Below are 20280 nucleotides of genomic sequence, written 5' to 3' on the forward strand. Positions count from 1 at the left end.
AGTAGTAGTCGTATCAATAACACCAGTCAATTCAGTTGACAAATCTTCATATCTAAAATTTCAGTTAAATCGTTAAAGAAATCTTCGTATCGGTAATATCAATCAAATCAGTCAATAATATCAATCGTATAAAAAGAATTCATCGATTCAATAATATTAATCGGTATAAAATATCAAATCAAAACTATTGTTCATGACTGTTAAAATCAAATCATTGAAATAAAATTATAACATTGTTTGAAACAGTTGGAATCAATCAATGTCGTAGAATCATATCAAGATGTACACTTGCAATTCAGTTATCTATATCACGTGTTCAGTGAATCACATGTCACTTATATAGTATATCACGTGCATAATGTCAATAAAGTGAATCAGTAGAATCAGTGCCTGTATCAGTATCAGTAACAATCTAGTGACATGAACAGTAATGCTATAATAGTAAAATCATGCATTAACAGTAAAGTCGTACAGTAACGATAAATCCATATAATAACGATAATAATAGTGATTAAACACATGTATTTCAGTAATCAATAATCATACTCACAACATACTCAACAAGTAAAAGCCCTGGCTATTACGGTGTTTTTCAGTCTTGTATCATATATCTTGTATCTTATCCATTGGCTCAATGAAAATAGTCGTCACTCTTTGCCCGTCGGCACAACAATCATCTCCTTATAACTCCCTTCAGTAATCACATGATCAGTAGAGGATAACACCAAACCGTATTTAAAGAAAAGCCCGTCGGCCCACCATCCTATACAGGTCAATCAATCTCCAACCAACGGTTCAACCAGTTCTTACTTGTCTTTCACACACAGTAGTATCACAATAATATCATAATAATTTCAATCATATAGCCACATTCATCATTATCATCAACGCATTGCAACCAATAAACATGATTTGGCTCAATTTAGAAAACCCCTTAAAATATCGTATAATTAACAGAAGTCATTATAAAATGCACAGATCCAGAAAATTAACAAATTACTAGAAATCATGTAAAACAACGTTTCAAAACTTTACTTGTACTGAAGCAATATTTTTCAACATCCGGATAATTTTCTATTTGATAAAAATCCCACAAAATTCAAAATATCCGGTGAAAACTTCACAGAAAATACTCAAATCGTGCAAAATCATTATTTCTATAACATACCAAAAGTTACGCTATAAAAGTTTTGTCAAAACAAAGATATGCACGTTTTACGGTAACGAAAACACAAAACGGAGCAGAAAAATACCAAAACATAAAATCTTCAAAATCAGAAATAGGATTCAGATTCCTTACTGCGAGATAAACAATTCTTCTAACAGCAGCGACGGACGAAAAGAGCTCCGCAGCCTCTGAAATCAAGCCTTCCTCTTCTCTTTCCTTCTCTTTCTCTCTCAAGCTTTCTCTCTCTCTTCACAAAAGATCTCAATCCAATATATACACATGCAGATCATCTCGGACGAAGTGTATTCATCCCGGGACTATTTACCCGGGACTATTTACCCTCTGGACGAATCGTCTTCAGACGAAGTGTATTCGTCCCTGGATGACTTGCTCTCTGGACAAATTTCGTCCCGACGGTTCGTACAGGTTCGTACAGACGAACCATACAGATTTTTCACAATTTTTTTCAATTCGTCATGTACTAAAGTCAGTTCGTACAGACTAACAGCATTAAAAAAAATTAAAATCTGAGGTGTTTTACATATGTCATAAAAAATTATCTTGATCGGGCACGAATCTCGAGGCAAAATCAAGTTGGAAACTTCCAAAATTAAATTTGGAACCATCTGAACTCCGATTTCATCAAACTTACCGTCAAATTTAACGTCTCGTCAATACGAACCCAACGACACCAAATTCGACTCTAACCGAGCCCAAATGAGTCCAAATCAAAGACTCAAAGCACTATTGGAAGGTTCGATCCAAAATTTGGGTTACCAAATGGTTTTCAAACATGACTTGATTATAGTCGATTTGAGCGGCTTAGCGAGACAAATCTAATGAGTCTAAGATCGCTGAATTCCGACATCATTAAGAACTTCAAATGTCTGACGAACAGTACACGATCAAAGGATTCAAAATCGGCCGTCCATCCAACCACTCCCCATTTACCCATGATCTCTCACCTATTTACAGGCCATGCCACTCCATAAATCTATAAATAGACCTTTTATTTCTCTTGAGAGAGGGTTTAAGCAAGAAGAGAAGAAGACAAGGAAGAAGCTCCTCCTTGACCACCGTCGGAGTTCGCCAGGCCATCGCCTGAGGCCCTCGCCTTCGTCGGACCGCCACCTAAGGCCTTGAGCTTCGCCGGACCACCACTTAAGGCCCTCACCTCCACCGGACCACCGCCTGACGTCTTTGCTCCACCGGACCACCACCTGAGGCCCTGAGCTCTACTGGACCACCACTTAAGGCCCTTACCTCTGCCGGACCACCGCCAGACGTTGTTGCTCCGCCGAACCACCACATGAGGCCCTAAGCTCCGCGCGGACCACCATTGAGGCCCTGTGCTCCACCAGGTAACCACCTGAGACCCGAACTTTAGCCGGATCACCACTTGAGGCCCTATGCTCCACCAGGCCATCACTTGAGACCCTAACTTCCGCCGGATCACCACTTGAGGCCCTGTGCTCCACCAGGCCACCACCTGACGCCTGAACTTATGTTGGACCACCACCTGAGGCCCGGACTTCCGCCGAACCATCACTTAAGGCCCTGTGCTCCACCAGGTCATTACCTGAGACCTGGACTTCCGTCGAATCTCCACTTGAGGCCATGTGTTTCACCAGGCCACCACCTGACTTCTGGACTTCTGCCGGACCACCATTTGAGGCCTTGAGCTCCACCAGGCCACCACCTGACACCCAGACTTCTTCCGGACCACCACTTGATGCTCAAAGTTCTCCCAGAGTACTGCCCTTCTATCACGGTGTTTCGAACCCATGTCTCATGTCGACTATGGCCCTTTCAATTAAACAAACACATATATGTTGATTATTGTAACTCCCACTCTATATGATGTACATTTGCGACATCAAGCCAAGGTCTTCTCCTAAAGAAGGGCCTCATTTATAATCGACTGTAAATACTAGTGGATTCATTCAAACTAGGCCAGGCCTCCTGGTTTTTCCCTCTTTTTTAGGGGTTTTTCATGTAAAAATTCTAGCATCTCTTATGAAGGCTACACTTTCTCTCGTATTTGCTTGTGTGCTGGATATTCGTACAATGCTAAGACGCTAAACTTTTTATTTCTCTATTGTCGTGAATATTCCAGGACCCAACAATTAGTAATAATAATTTTATTTGTAGGTATATTTTCTTCATATTATTTATCTTAAAGTTCTTTTTTTTACCTTTTTTTATAATTTCTCTATCAATAGCTATAATAATATAAATTTACATTTTACCAAAAATTTAATTTATATTCATTTAGTCATATAAAATATGAAGCCTATGTTTATAAAAGTAAGTTCATTATTTCTATATAGTTATATAATTAAATATAGAAAAGTTGTAATGACATGTCCAACTGAAAAACTAAGTTTTCACTCAATATACACTAACTCGTCTCGAATTGAATTGCATTTCATAACACAAAAAAGAATACTCTCGATATATCCTTTCTCAAACAAAAAAAAAAGATATCTGTGAACAGTCCAATATTAACGTCGCATTGTTCACGTCTTGAGAATGATGCAAGTTTTTGAGTTCGTGTGGAGCAACTCGCGGACCAATTTATGGTGCATTTAGGATGGTTGTAGCTATCGACAAAGCAGACTATGAAATTGATGTACAAAAAGCTATTTTCTGAGGTTATTATACATAAATCATATATTTTGTTTAGATAGTATAACTATAATGTCATTCATATCTTTCACATAGTTTCAAATAGCAGGAAGCAAGCGAATGCGGGGAGGTTCCTTCGGACGAGAAAAGCAACAATGGGACATGAAAATTTGTAGAACAGAGCACAATCCTTTACCCCCAAACCACCTCACAGTTATGTTACGTAACGCGCAGTAGAGAGAAAGTCGTCCCAAATGTACCCTTAGCCTTCATTTGGAGATGGCTATCCATATTTTTCTTTAAAATAATAATTCAACAAATTCAAACCTTTTCCTTAAAATAAAATATTACATATAAATCATCATGCATTCTCTTGCAACCCTCATACAAATCATCACACCTAACAAAAGCATATAGCTTATGCTTATTAATCAAAAATCAAAAATCATAAATCATAAATCAACAAAAATAAATCAATGAATCAGCCTAAAACACATCTCTTCTTCCATATAATTTCAAATCCACAACTCTCTCATAAGACACACAAATCATAGAACAAAATAGGCAGAAAACACCGGCGGCAGCACCAGCAGCAGCAACCCACCGGCAGCCTGCACAGGCATGGCCCCATTAACCGCCGGATTACTCGCCGGAGCCGACGAACCGCCATTAGTCGACCCAATCATTTTAGCCTTGGCGAGATTGTCCGCGGCAGCGGGCGGCAGAGAGCTCATCTCTGACGCGAAAGGGTTCGCGACGGTCGAACCGTCTCTGCCATTGAGGTTCCTGAGTTCCTGCAAGAGATCGGGATCGGGCTCTTTGTCCTCGGTCTTATTCATCTTGTTATTAAGCCGGGTGACGAATTCGTCCATGTTGATCGGGGTTCCGCCGGTGGCTTTCGCGGCATCTTTGACGAATTGGTCCCAGCCTTGTTGGGCGGAGATGTCGAAGGAGCCCGGATTCACCTGCCCGGTGCCCAGAGTGAGGAGGAGGAGGAGGAGGGAGAGTGTGAGCGCGGTAGAGATGGCCAGTGTTGCCATGGCTAGGGTTTGTAGAAGATTGAATGTTGTGCTTGGGTTAAGCTATATATACATGTTAATGTAGAGAGAGAGAGAGAGAGAGAGAGGTTTTTTAGTTTTGTTTTTTAGTGATGGAATGATGGGATGGGATGAAGAGATTATCTACTAATTTATATTGTAATAGATTTAAAAATTATTGGATTTTCTTTGAGATTTGTGTTTTATAAAAAGCAATTATATTGTACTAATCTTAAAGCAAATACAGTGACTTCGATACTAATTTTGATTTAATTTGTGTGACGATGATATGATATGATTTTTGTTTTTCGTGTTTTTATCATTTGGGTGTTATGATTTTGTGATGTATAGAGTGTTGCATCAGATTTCGGGTAGCGAAGGTAGATTTAGATTGTTTGCTAACTAAGTGTTTGTTCGGGATCATTTCTATTTTCTATTTTAAAAACATATATTGTTCAGTGTGTTTTTTAACAATTTTTATTTTTTGGTTAAGTATTTTTAAGAAAATTATCACTGCTAAAGATTTTCACTGCCTCATCATAGCCACGCAGCAGCAACCGCATACGTCGGTATCATCACCTTGTTGTAAACCATTGCTGCCTCGCTGGTGATTGATGGTCGTCTCCACTAGATAAACCAAATTATTTGATAGTTAATAGAACTTAAAATAACATTTTTTTAATTTTATGTTAAAATATAAATATAATAAAATAAAATTAAAAACAAAGGTGGTTCCAAAATAGCCCATTTCGGTCGCGGTTTATACCGGCAGAAAAATTCCGCTAGAAAATTTAATTTCCATCGGAAAATAGCCCATTTATGTCGAAAAAATCCATTGATAATAATGATTTTCCTATTTTGAAAATTTTCTATTTCACAATCAATGATGTTGATTAATTTCATTTCATGTGCTTTTTTATTAATTTATCATAGATTTTACAATATATGTTTGCATTAATTTTCTATTTTATGAAAATCATTTCATATTAATTAATTATAATGGAAATATGACATGTTAATTAAGGGTGTTAAAATGGGACAACGGGTCGGATTCGAGTCCAATCCAAAATTGACCCGACCTGAATTTTTGATCACATGTCAAAATACAGATCCGAACCCAACCCACTAGCAACCTGAGATCTAAATCCCACAAATTATTGCTCGTTTTGATTAAAAAAATTATAATAACTTTTTAACCATATATTTTATATTAATTAATAAACATAGAATCATATATATCCATAAATAAAAAAATAAATAAACGGGTCATTTTGAGACAAAATCAGGTTGGTCGGTCGACTCGAAACCAACCCTTTAATAAATGTGTCGTAATTCCAGACTCAAACTCAAATGGTTTATTAAACTGGTCAACCCAAGTCAAATTTTTTTCCTTTGGGATAACTTTTTTATTGCTTTAAAAAAAAAATTATTAAAAAAATCTCTTTAGAAAGCAATAAAAAAATCGTCCCAAACAAAACTTTAGTATTTAAAGACTCGTTCTTTGACTTCTTATTCATAGATACAAGCTAAGGAATGCTTGTTTGGCTGACTTTCAGTCTCTAATGTTCTTCTCTGACGTGCTTCTGCTACAGAAACTGGATCAAACATGCTAAGAACATCTTGAAACCCTAAACCCTAAAGCCGTCGATATGCTGAGAAACAGCTTGAATTGGTGATTCCATGATTTCTGCTCTTGCAAGCAATTAGTAGAAATGGTGTTACAGTCGTTGACAACGAGCATTCAGTAAGGAAAGTCATCCTTCAATGGAACCTCATGCATCATCAAGAATTCAAGATACGCTGCAAGAAAATCGTTCATTATAGACAGATTTTTCTAGTTGTTTTTCGGCGGACTTTTTTTTCCGACGACTTTCCAACATGTTTTCGGTGCATGGAATATGTCCGACTAATTTTTGTACCGCTTTTCTAACGACGTTTCGGGCGGCTTCTCCGACGAGATTTAAGTTCTTATATTTTAAATAAAAAAGTGTGATATTTAAACACTTTTGTCCTTTCAACACATTGGTTGGGTCTTCAAAGTCATACTCAATTCAAATCCCAGTGTGGTCGGCCAAGCAGCTGAGCGGGCAACGTGTGAGGGTAGTGGGCAGTGCGGGAGGGCAGCAGGCAACCAGGCTGGCGCGCAGGGCATTGGTTAGCTTGGTCTTTTTAATTATTATTTTTTATTTACGTTGACAGTATTACGTCAGAAAGCCACCGGAAATTAGCTGCTAGTTGTACTTTCAAACATGCATGGCTTTTACAGCGGAAAATTATCCGCTGGAAATCTGAATTTCAACCGGAAAATTCGCCGGTAATAGACTATTTTTCTATAATTATATTATCCATTTTAGTTTAATGACCTCACATTTTTATCCCATTGGTGTAACTTTCTAATACGTTATCTATTCTAGAAGTGCTCCGATACGAACACGTTTAACTTTGATTAAAAGTTTTAATTTTATTTTCTTAAGAGACTCCACGGTAGGATCTATGAATATGAAATAAAATATCAAAGGTGCTAACCCGGACAATAGTCCTTCTATGTTTATTTTCTTCTACAAAAATAGGAAATAACAAAACAATTTAATTCCCCTCATTCTCATTCCATATAGCCTTATATAAGAGAGAATTTAAAAAGAATAAAATTTATAAGTCCCTACCTTCTTAATTTTTGTATTGTCTCCCCCTTGAAGATGGTTGGCTACATGCATGATTTTATCTCATTGAAGTACAATGAGATTGAAGATGTTGAGGTCTTAGTCGACTTCACTTTTAGTTGGTTTGTACCTCCATCAGTCCGATATTAGATGTTGGAGCAAGGAAACATAATCGTCATGATCATTATATTGGTCAGATATTCTCTTGAACTAAAGTTTTAATACTTATTATTATATTAATTTAAATAATTAAAATAAATTAATTAGGTACTCCGGAAGAACTCCGGGGGTTAGGTGGTGGTCCGGTAAAAGTTCGGCCTCAGGTGGTGGTCTGTCAACACTCCGGTGTCAAGCGGTGGTTCGACAATGACAATTTAGCATCAGGGGGCACTTAGGCTTTGGGTGGCACTTCGACATCCTTGGATGGTTTGGTGGTGGTTCGACAGAACCTGACGATGGTGCGGCTGAACTCTGACGTGGCCGAGGAGGAGCTAAGTGGCTATAGCTTTCTTCTTTCTATTCTTTCTTCTCTCTTGGCTCTTCCCCCCTCCTCTTTCAAGAGGAAACGGGGTTCTATTTATAAAATTCCTGATTTGCATGACTTGTAAATAAGTGAAAGATCAAGCATAAATTGGGAGTGGTTCGGATGGACGGCCGAACTTGATTCCTGCAATCATGCACTGTTTAATGGACCTTTGACTATCTTAATGATATCAAAATTTGATGATCTTGAGCTCGTTGGATTCGTCTCATCGAGCTGCTCGATTCTACTATAAGCATGTCAAGATTGGTAACCCAAATTGTGCATTGATCTCTTTCAAAAGTGTTAGTCTTTGATTTGGACTCATTTGGGCTCAGATTTGGTCAATTTTGGTGTCGTTGGGTTCGTTTTTCTAAGACGCTCAGTTTGACTGTAAGTTTACAGAAATCAAAGTTCAGATGGTCTCAATTTTTATTCTTAAAGCCTCCAACTTGATTTTGCTTCAAGATTCGTGCCTGATCAAGATAAGTGCAATAATATAAACTATATATCAAGGAAGTAGTGAGAAATGTAAAGGACGTCACATTTTTACGGTTGGTAGATTGTAATAGCTCGCATTTGCATTATATTCTTTTACATTTTTTTCCTTTAAATTTTTTGACGTGTATTTTTTTTTCCTTAAATTCTTTTGATTGATGATATGTTCTTCTTACTTTTGATCAATTAATATAAACTATATAGTTGACAAGTTATAATTTTTTGTTAATCAAAACAGGTTATTATGTCAGGTTCAGACCATCAGAGTTACCAATATATCGAATTTGGATTAACTTTGATTAACCATTTTGATTTGAGTCGATCTTGTTGCGTCCAGGAATATTCACTACGGTAGAGAAAAATAAAGTTTAGCGTCTTAGCATTGTACGAAGATCCAGCACGCAATAAAAAGAAAGAAGTAAAACACCCGATCTTTTTTACGTGGAAAATCCGAAGAGGGAAAAATCACGAGGCCTCGCCCAGGTGAAAAGATTCCACTAAACTTGAGTGAATTACAAGGGTTGACCCGTCCCTCGATTTAGAGCTGGTCATATTACTGTAATTTGGGGAGCTTGTCAAAGGTCTGTCGACGGTCGGGCAGGAGTTCGACAGCTTTTGTGAAGAAGTTCAGCTGACAATGAATGATCCGACGAAGGTCCAGCGGTGGATGATGGACGGCTGTCGGGCGGTAGTCCGACAAAGGTCGGGCTGAAGTCCGGTGGCGGTTGGCGGCCAGGCGGTAGTTCAACGGTGGTCGGCGGCCAGACGGTGGTCCAAAGAAGGTCGGCCTGAAGTCCGGCGGCGGTCGGCGGTCGGGAGGTAGTCTGATGAAGGTTGGGCTGAAGTCCGGTGGCGGTCGGCGGCCGGGCGGTGGTCCGACAAAGGTCGGGCTGAAGTTCGGTGGCGGTTGGCGGCTGGGCGGTGGTGCTAGAGCTCTTGAAGCTTCAGAGCTCTCCCCAATCTCCAACCAAAGGCCGGTCCCCATCAAGTAGAGAGTAGGGGTCTATTTGTAGATTTTCATGAGTGGCACACCCCGTAAATTTAGAGAAGATCAGAGTTGGTTAGGAGTGCTCCATATGATGGCTCATATTGATTCCCCCTATTGTAGAGAGTTTTTCAACTGTTTAAGTGCTTTAATGATGTCAGAATTTAGAGATCTCGGGCTCGTTGGATTCGTCCCACCGAGCCGCTTAGTTTGACTATAAGCATGCCATATTTGGAATTCATTTTATTATCCAAACAATACTTTAACCCTTCCAAATGTGGTCCCGGCCCCTGATTCGGACCCATTTGGGCTTGTATTGGACCAATTTTGTGTTGTTTGGTTCTTCTCTTTGAGATGTTAAATTTGACTATAAGTTTACTAAAATTGGAATTCAAATAATCCCAAATTTAGTTTTGAAAGTTTCCAACTTGAATATGCATCGAGATTTGTGCCCGATTAAAGCAATTTTTTAGGACGTATCAGTTGCCTTTTTAGACGTTGAATCGTATAGTCCAAAAATATATCTATGATTTCAGCATTCTGCAAAGTCAAAACGTTAATCGAAGTAAAAAATGTTTACAATGTTTACTCCAAAACAAAAAAATTTAAATAGCTCAAAACATATCATAGAGGCTCTTTTGAGCTTCAAAATTATCAAAATCGATTCCGGAACATCGAAAAAGGGTTCCAAGGACTGTAAAAATGTTAAAATCAAACTTCTCGGAAAAAATTCATATAAATAATTACTTTTGTAAACTAACTAAATAATTAATTTAATGAATTAAGATATCTGTAACAATTAACCTATAGTTAAATATTACTTTATCTGTTAAAAGCAACTTAAGGAAGGGAGCTACGCTATCCGCCCAAAAGAGTCGGAAAATTTTTTTTAATGAAATTAATTAAATTCTTTAATAGTATAATACTATTTTTAGCTCAAATAAAATCCGAAAAATTTTGAAAAATCCTTAAAAAAATCCAGGATCTTTTCTTGAATGGAAACAATTAATTTACTGCACATTTATTTTATTTTTAAATGAAATGTTCTTTATTTATTTCCGATTTCATTTTTTCAATAATAGAAAATTATTTAATTTTTGGGCATTAAAAAATTCTAAAAATTAATTAAAAATTTAGGTATTTGGCCCTCAAACCTCATTTTAAAAAACTATAAATACCCCTAAGGGGCTAGGGAGAAGGCAACACCTCTCTTTAGTCGGTTCCAAAATTTCTCCTATAACGTTAGGAGAAATCGGACTAGCAAAAATAAAAAAATTTAGCAGCGACAACCAATACCTGATACTCTTACGCAGGTTTCAGTTCACTCACAGCGGGAGAAAAACTGTCTGGCAAGAGTTTAAACAGCGCCCCACTTGCCGTCACGGCAATGCTGTGACCAGGACCAGCAATTGCCAGAGACTTTTCGCCTGCTAGCAAATAGCGAAGGACTAACTTCCAAGAACCACCACATCTTTGTTTAAACATTTTCTTGTCATCTATTGTCATTAGTTTAAATACAGCTCTTTTTTGCCACATATCAAGGGCTGCGAGCTCGTATATGGACAGTTCAAAGTCTGGAAGAAAATTGGCAGGCTGTCGAAAGAACTTACATGTTGCCTGCAACAACCAACATTACAAATAAGAGGTACTTCCAATTCTAACATAAGAAATTCAAAAACTTGTCACTGGCCTCTAGGTGTGCAAGATCTTCGAGATCCATGTCACATGCGATAAGAATATGAAGGACAATAGATGACTTTGTTGCCAGAGGAAACTCTCCCGAGTGGACATTCCCAAAGCAAAGGCGCTGGCAGCGCTGGAGGCTTTGTTGCAGTGGAGTGATCAGTGACAGAGGCTGGTCTGTGATGTTGTGAAATGGGATTGAAGGAGAAGCCCCACTGCCTTCGACATCCATTAGGTGCTGCATGGATTAAACTGCAGAGCCCAAGTTTGAATAGAAAAGGGAGTATTAATTTAGTTCATTTTTAGATTTCAGAACCATTGCATGTAATTAACTACTATTGCACTGCATTACTGAGACTTACTATAATTTGCCACTAAGTGATTTCAGGATAATTCTCCACAATGCTCAGATAAGTTGCACTTTGTTACGGGTTTTGGGCCTATAGGAACAAAAGAAATATGATCATTAAGGTTTTAACTTGGAATGATAGGTAACCAAATCCAGAAAATCGCCACTCTTCTTTTGAAATGGAAAAAAAAGGGGAAAAAATCAAATTGGTGAAAGGAGGAAGATCTCTCGCAGATATATTTAGCCAAGTTTTAGATATAAAATGATTGAAACGAATCTCGAAAATGTCATTTGCAAAGAATTCAAACACAAATCATGCTGGAGATATAAGTGAAACATATTCAAACATTGAGAGCAAAAAAGAACAGAAATTAACAAAATCAAGAGACTATACTTCTAAACAAATCATTTCTTCACTTGTTCTTTTTCTGCTCATGTCTTATCTAAACTTATAAATTACTAAATCATTCTCCACTAGTCTTACTCTTTCCACCAATTATGAAAATTCTCTAAACCTCAAAGGTACTAGAGGATGTCAACATCGGGGTCTATTCATAGATTTTCATGAGTTGCATAACCATTAAATTTAGAGAAGATCCGGGGTTGGTTCGGAGTGCAACATCGGGGTTGGTTCGGAGTGCGCATCGGATGGCTCATATTAACCCTTCCAAATGTGGTCCGGGCCCCTGATTTGGACCCATTTGGGCTTGGGTTGGACAAATTTTGGTGATGTTTGGTTCGTCTCTTTGAAATGTTCAATTTGACTATAAGTTTGCTGAAATTGGAATTCAGATGATCCCAACTTTGATTTTGAAAGTTTCCAACTTGAATATGCCTCGAGATTCGTGCCCCATCAAAGCAATTTTCGAGGACGTATCAGATCTTTTAATCCATTTTGACACCCTTAGATAGCTTGAGCTTTAACTCTTACCTTTCCTAAAAAGATTGTCATATTCTTAACCTATTTTTTTACTACTTAAATTAATCTTAAAATAAAATAATAATAATAATAATAATAATGAATAAAATGTTGCTTAATGGAATTATACTCTAGCCCCTCCTATTGAACAACTCATCTCTCTCTCTCTCTCTCTCTCCCCATTCTATTCTCCCCCTCCCAAACCAGAGGATCAGAGAGAGAAGAACGCCACCATATATCCGAAGTCCACACCATACTCCCACCGCTCTAGATTCGATCTCTTCATCGCTTTATCCTTTCTTCTTCGATCAATCTCCCAATCGATCTCCGAAAATAATGATTTTTAATTTTTTTTCTTCTCATAAGAGGACTAGGGGCTAAGAAAAGAAAGGAGGTCATCAGCGGGTGGAAAGTTCGCAGATGCTGCAGGAATCTGTGGGAAAATCGTCGATTTCTTCGCGTATTACTCTTCTCACGATCTGATTTGATTCGATCAAGCCCAATCCATATGCGAGCTCCTCTACTACATGATCTCTGTTCACTGCTTTAGCTTGAGCTTGTTTTCTCTTGTTGATTAGTAGGTTTTTATCAATTAATTAGGTATATATCGATTTCCCTATGGTAGTCGATAGGGTTTAGGCATAAAAATGCGCTTTTGAGGAAAGTGCCGTTTAGTTTTCTCTTATCGCCGCAACGCGAGTCCTCAAACGGATTGATCATCTGTTCATTTTTTAAGGGAGGATTTGGTCTGAGGCCTTCTCTCTTTGTTGTCTGGTTCTTGTGTTTGGTTATGTCAGATTTTTTTTTTTTTTTTGTGTAAAATTCGCCTTTGGGCTAAGAGATGGATGGGGGAAAAGTAGCGGTTGATTCAAGGGAAGGAGTCTTTAATGGAATTCTTTTCTTTTGGAGCCTCCTTTTGGTTGTGGAATATGCTTTCCCTCTGTGATAGTATTTTACACGCTTACTTCTTCTGGTTTAGTTCATATTTATTTGATTCTGAGGTTGCCATTTCAAAGTATTGTTTAGAAAAAAAAAATTCTTTTTTATGAACATTGTGTGATTTGCTAGTTTTGATTGTATTGGAAGAGTGAAATGTTAAGTTGTGGAACCTAAATTTTTGTGCTATTAAGAAGAACTTGCAATGCAAATTTAGTAAGGTAAGGTCATTGTGAGGGTTGGAAAGAGGCAGAACCCCCTAAAGGTATGTAAAATTTGGGTTGTTTTATTAAGGGCATGTATTTTGAAAAACTTATTGTATTTTCAATACCAGATTTTGTAGCAGACCGGACATAATCATCAATTGGGTTAAACTACATAAAATTGTTTAGAAGTTACAGCCTGTTGATTTTGTTTATTTCTGTTTTTTTCTGCTCTCAATGTTTGAATAGGTTTCACCTATTTCTCCAACATGAATTGTGCTTGAATTCTTTGTAAATGCCATTTTCTAGCTTTGTTTCAATCATTTTATATCTGAAACTTGGCTAAATATATCTGCTAGAGATCTTCCTCTTTTCACCAATTTGAATTTTTCTTTCCTTTTTCCATTTCAAAAGAAGAGTGGCGATATGATAGATTTGGTTACCTATCATTCTTATAACCATCTTCATATTATGATAGCCATTCTTCAATGCCTTCTCCCTCGTCCAAGTTAAAACCTTAATGATCGTGTTTCTTTTGTTCCTATAGGCCCAAAACCCAAAACAAAGTGCAACTTATCTAAGCATTGTGGAGAATTATCCTGAAATCATTCAATCGTGAATTATAGTAAGTCTCAGTAATGCTTCCCTAACAATGGTTCTGAAATCTAAAAATGAACTAAATTCATACTCCCTTTTCTGTTCAAACTAGGCCTCTACAGTTTAATCCAGGCAGCATCTAATGGATGCCGAAGCGAGCGGGGCTTCTCCTTCAATCCCATTTCACAACATCACAGACCAGCCTCTGTCACTGATCACTCCACTGCAGCAAAGCCTCCAGCGCTGCCAGCGCCTTGGCTTTGGGAATGTCCACCCGGGAGAGTTTCCTTTGGCAACAAAGCCGTCTATCGTCCTTCATGTTCTTACCTCATGTGACATGGATCCCGAAGATCTTGCACACCTAGAGGCAAGTGACAAGTTTTTGAATATCTTATGTTAGAATTGGTAGTACCTCTTATTTTTAATGTTGGTTGTGGCAGGCAACATGTAAGTTCTTTCGACAGCCTGCCAATTTTCTTCCAGACTTTGAACTGTCCATATCCGAGCTCGCAGCCCTTGATATGTGCCAGAAAAGAGCTGTATTTAAACCCATGACAATAGAGGACAGAGAAATGTTTAAACAAAGATGTGGTGGTTCTTGGAAGTTAGTCCTTCGCTATTTGCTAGCAGGCGAAACCTGTTGTCGAAGAGAGAAGTCTCAGGCAATTGCTGGTCCTGGTCACAGCATTGCCGTGACAGCAAGCGGGGCCGTTTACACCTTTGGAGCGAATAGCTCAGGCCAGCTTGGCCATGGAAATCAAGAAGAAGAGTGGAGGCCGCGCATTATCAAGTGTGTTCAAAACTCAATTGCTTTTACATTGTTTACATGCTGAATAGCATAATGTAGATCAATAAACAATTCACAGATCACTGGAAGGCATTCGAATTATCCAAGCAGCTGCAGGATCTGGATGTACTATGCTGATCAGTGATGCCGGAAGGGTCTATGCATTAGGAAAGGATTCTTTTGGAGAAGCAGAGTTTGGAGCTCAGGGATCTAAGGTTATCTCAAAACCTCAGCTTGTAGAGTCCTTAAAAGGGATCTATGTAGTTCAAGCTGCCATAGGAAACTTCTTCACAGCTGTTCTCTCTAGAGAGGGTAAAGTATATACCTTCTCTTGGGGTAATGATGCCAAGCTTGGCCATCAGACAGAGCCTAACGATGTTGAACCACATCTTCTTAGGGGAGCACTTGAAAACACTCTGGTTGTGCAGATTGCTGCAGGTTATTGCTATCTTCTTGCACTGGCATGCGAACCAAGTGGCATGTAAGCTTCTTTTACCACTCCTGTTGTTTTCCATATGCATAATTTCTTCTCTGTAAAATGAATTATGTGATAATAATTTCTTGTATGTTTGGGGCCTCCAGAATTGTTAGCTTAAAGATAAACTAAAATAAGATCACTAACTTTGAAAATGGAAGTAACCTCACAATTTTAAACCCAGTTTTGCTTGGTTGTGAGTGAAACTTGGTAAATTCATTAGTCTCATAACTTGAAGTATGATGTAAGGTGGAGGGCCTTGTATTTAACATGCATGCCTGAATAATTTCCATTTTAATTTGGGAAATATCTTGCTTCATATGGTTACCCAAAATAAATGTATCTTTCATATGATAATGCTTTGAAGGCTACATGCATAAGGTTTAATGTTTATCAACCATGCACAGAATTACTGGTAAACTTCTTCGGTGACTAAGGCTTCGTTTGAGACGGCTTACTTACTGCTTAAAGCAGTTTTTTGATACAAACATTTTAATTTTTATGCTAGAAAGTTGCTTTAAGAAACAGTAAGAAAGTCGCCCCAAACGAAGCCTAAGAAGCACCCTATTATGCATAAGGGCTCTTTTTTACTTTTACATTGTCTTTTATTTTCTGATTTTCATATTATTTTGATTGTTCTCCAGGTCAGTATACTCTGTTGGTTGTGGATTAGGAGGGAAGCTGGGGCATGGTTCAAGAACTGATGAGAGGTATCCAAGATTGATTGAGCAGTTCCAAGCTTTAAATCTTCAGCCAATGGTGGTTGCTGCGGGAGCTTGGCATGCTGCGGTTGTAGGAAGGGATGGTAGGGTATGTACCTGGGGATGGGGACGCTATGGATGCTTAGGACATGGAAATGAGGACTGTGAATCAGTTCCCAAAGTAGTGGAGGCCTTGAGCAAAGTCAAGGCTGTCTATGTTGCTACTGGTGATTACACGACATTTGTGCTCTCTGAGGAAGGAGATGTTTACTCATTTGGCTGTGGAGAATCTGCAAGTCTTGGACATGCCAGGAACATTGATGGACAGGTTTGTCATATTTTTCCTTGAGCAGCAATCATTTTTTTCTCTCTTGCATTCTTTTCTTTCATGTATATTCTTGTATTTCCTTCATCAAAATTTATCCATGTAGTTCACTTTTGACAGAATATTGTGTATATAGTATACCATTTTGTGTAATTCTGAGCAATATTTTAAAGACCAAATTGAATCATTTGGTCGAATTGCTCGAATCATTGATGTGATCCACACCCAAAATCACCACATGGTAGAACTGGATAGAACTAAAAAGAATTGGAAAGAACCGGTCATAGACCGTCAAACCGTTAAATAATTTGTGGTTCATTTTCATCAAATGGTTAAAAATTATTGATATAATCCCAAAAATCTAAATGCCTACTATATACCCTAAACTCTAAATCATTTGAGGCGACTTTCTCTAATCTTATCTTCCATTGGAGCTACTCCAACATTTTCAGGTATATGCTCATTTCGTATCCTGTCTCTAAGAGTAAGACCACTCATCAACCTGAGCATCCTCGTCTCTGCAATACTGAACTTAATATTATGCTTCTTTTTAAATGGCCAACATTATGTATCATAAAGTAATGCATGTCTCACTGCCATCTTATATAATTTTTCCTCAAGTTTGAGAGGGACTTTTTCTATCACACTCCAAGGCCGATGCATTTCTCCACTTCAACCATCCAACATGAATTCTACTAATAATATCCCCATCCATTTCACCATCACCCTGAACAATATACCCAAGATATCTAAAACGTGTACTCTTATTAATGACTTGATCGCCCAAAGTCACAATCCCCCCACTAGATCTATCATTACTAAAATTACCCTTCATATATTCAGTTTTAGATTCACTCAAACGAAAGTCTTTAGACTCTAAGGTTGACCTCCATAATTTAAATTTACCTTCAACTTCCTCTCTAGACTTTTCAACAAGAAGAATATCATCAACAAAAAAACATACACTAGGGTACAACCTCTTGCAAATGCCTATAACCCTAAATAGCTAAAATATCTAAATACTTTTAAGTCATTTATATAATTTGTAGCTAGTCTTTATGTAATCCTCATCAAAATTCTGAGCTTTTTGTTTGTAAATCATATGAAATTTCTCTTGCATGACTCATTATTTGTTTTGCTCGACTAGAAGTTGGACACCTTGTCATACATTCAGAAGATTTTTGGCTAGGATGCAAAAAAATTCAGACTATCTGACATAATCGTTGTTTTAAGTATATTATCAATCATGAATTTATTCTATATATTCAGTTTTTTTTATTTATAAAACTAATATTCATATCATTTTGTTGAACTATCAAATATGTCTTTTCACAAGCCATAATTAAGTTGTTAGAAATTTGACAATTTAAAAATAAAAATAAGAGAATGTTAGTTATATAAATAATTAAACTTTGAGTGTTAGACATGTAATTGATTAAAAAATAATAGAAGATAAATTTAATCTTAAATTCACACACACACACACTCATATATATTAAACTTCAAATTTCGGATCTTGTGATTAGAGCGAAAATATCGGATCATAAGGTTAAGACTTCATTTGAGACTGCTATCTAAAATGAATTTCTATTATAAAAATTTATGCTAAAAAGATATTTAAAAAAATCAGTAAAAAGTTGTCTTCGTTTGGAACAGCTTTTTTCTGCTTTTTAGAACAACTTTATAGTACAAAACAATAAAATTTTTGCACTAAAAAATTATTTTATAAAACATTAAAAAAGGTTATCCCAAACAAAGCCTAAGTTGTACTGCATAATCATTAATAATATGAAAAGCTTCAATAATACACTAAATTTTTTAATAAAGTGATCATAATGATTATTAGCACATTGAAATTTATTATGAAAATGCAAATAATTTAATTTGCTTGTTTGTTGTCATTAGTAAAATGATAATTATGATAATCATTCATCATTTTTTTTATTTTGAAATTTTGACTAAGGCATTATAGCAAAAACCTTTTTTTATTCTAATTATGATAGTCAAAATATTAGCACCTAATGTATTTTCATGGGCTTAATTTTTTTGGTTCTTTTTTTATAAAATTACTTTTTGAATGCTTTTTGCCACAAGTTGTAAAATATATCTAAAAGAGATGAATATTCTAAATTCTAATTTTTGATTGAATGCAATTAAAATATAATATAAAATTTTAAATTAACAATAATTATTTCCATAAAAACTCAAAAAGATAGAATATAAGATCTTAGCCTAATTTAAAAAGCCTTATACTAGTTGTAATTCTAGAAATTGAAGGTGGCACTATAATGGAGAAAATTGGCTTTATTTGACTCATAGTAGTGGAAATTGGATAAATATGTGCAATATTATTTTTTTTTCAGAAAATATATCAGAAAGTTTATTTCAAACGAAATTATCACTACTGTATTCATGGTTTATTTCAATCGAACTCTAAATCTAACATTAATTCGAAAATGATTCAAATGTGGATTAAACTTATGTAGACGAAGGTCATAATAGTTGGCATCGTAGGACCGTGATGTACGCTATGAGAGTTCAGTTTGTCTCTGTAAATAGTAAAAGCGTAATTCACTGTTCATCACAGTGCTTTTACCGTTCATAACGGAAAAATCTGAACGGTTATCTGAGTCCAGTCTCCGCACGTAATAATCTCTCCTAGAGGCATCGCATGATGGAAGTTTCTTGTATACTGACCATGTGACCAACAAAGGTCGCTGTAGTTGACATCGTGATGCTGTGACGTAACACAATGCAACATGAGTTTGTTAGGCCTTCTTCAGTCGAACGTCAAACATGTGTACGGTGTCGTTCAGTCGCTCCAGTCGAACGTCAAACTTTTCGCTATTTGCTTGTGGGTGAATAGTGCAACGCCAATATTGGCGCCACACTGTTCACCCGCTATGTGTATTTTTTTTAAAATATAAATATATAATTAAAAATATATAAAATAAAGCATGAGAAAGAATATATTAGGAATTTTTTTTATATTATAAAATGGAGTTCAATTGAAGACTAGTTTCTGCATTTTTGAATGAAAATTGAAGATATAAAGCTCGACTGGCAGCTCACTATGGACCGGAACTAGGGACCAACAATGTGAAATGGGATCACTAGGGAAGGAATTTTTTACCTTGTGCATGCGACGTAATGTTCAAATTTCTTCGAACAAGCTTGAAATTTGAACCAGTTATAACCAAATTTATTTGCAAGAACTTCAATAAGCACTCCACATACACAAAAGGGAAATTATTATGTGAGGTCATCAGACTGTTCGGAGGCGAATCACGATGAGCCACGTCCCCGACACAACGATACACAACACCGGTACATAACAAAAAAAAGTGACGTGACATGTCCTGATTCACCTCCGGATGACGTCTGGCGACCGTACAGAATAATTTCTCCAAAAGAGGAGCAATTTAGTATGAAAAAAAAAAAACTTATGAGCATATAGAGTCAAAATTGACTTATAATATAAAAATTGTAAAGTGAGTGAGACCTGAGGCAGTGGTGGTGAAAAAGAGTTTGGAGGTATTCATACTTTTTTTTTTTTTTGATAAAACTCACATGTGGGCCTACGCCTTAAATTAAAAAGAAAATTATAAGTCCTTAGATAACCATAGCTCTCTAAAAATACAAAAATTGAAGAAAAACCTAGGAGGGATTAGTTCTACCTATTACAATAAGTAAGAAGAAGAAAATTGAGCTAACAAAAACAAATAAGGCCACCTAGAGCTAGCAAAGTCGAATAGGTAGTCCAGCAAAAGGAGTCAAGATGGCACAAGGACGCAATAGGAAGGAGTTCA

The 20280-nt window shown here is 36.8% G+C and overlaps 1 protein-coding gene across 1 annotated transcript; it reads left to right on the top strand.

Annotated features, from left to right (window-relative positions):
- Positions 1–12583: 12583 nt before the first annotated feature.
- Positions 12584–16510, top strand: LOC110093545 (ultraviolet-B receptor UVR8). The gene is made up of 6 exons (XM_020818463.2): positions 12584–12907; positions 14134–14211; positions 14296–14550; positions 14624–14973; positions 15050–15451; positions 16090–16510. The coding sequence occupies exons 3-6, from the start codon at positions 14326–14328 to the stop codon at positions 16493–16495; spliced, it is 1383 nt and encodes a 460-aa protein (XP_020674122.1). The 5' UTR covers positions 12584–12907; positions 14134–14211; positions 14296–14325; the 3' UTR covers positions 16496–16510.
- The last annotated feature ends 3770 nt before the right edge of the window (positions 16511–20280 follow it).

This window comes from Dendrobium catenatum, unplaced genomic scaffold (assembly GCF_001605985.2).
Source record: "Dendrobium catenatum unplaced genomic scaffold, ASM160598v2 fragScaff_scaffold_450, whole genome shotgun sequence".
Classification (NCBI taxonomy): Eukaryota; Viridiplantae; Streptophyta; class Magnoliopsida; order Asparagales; family Orchidaceae; genus Dendrobium; species Dendrobium catenatum.

What these genes read in the sequence shown, in the direction of transcription:
- LOC110093545 (XM_020818463.2), top strand. Translation starts at nt 14,326, where the DNA reads ATGGATGCCGAAGCGAGCGGGGCTTCTCCTTCAATCCCATTTCACAAC. An exon ending in AAGATCTTGCACACCTAGAG is followed by an intron (nt 14,551 to 14,623) that starts GCAAGTGACAAG and finishes TGGTTGTGGCAG; the next exon opens with GCAACATGTAAGTTCTTTCG. An exon ending in GCATGCGAACCAAGTGGCAT is followed by an intron (nt 15,452 to 16,089) that starts GTAAGCTTCTTT and finishes ATTGTTCTCCAG; the next exon opens with GTCAGTATACTCTGTTGGTT.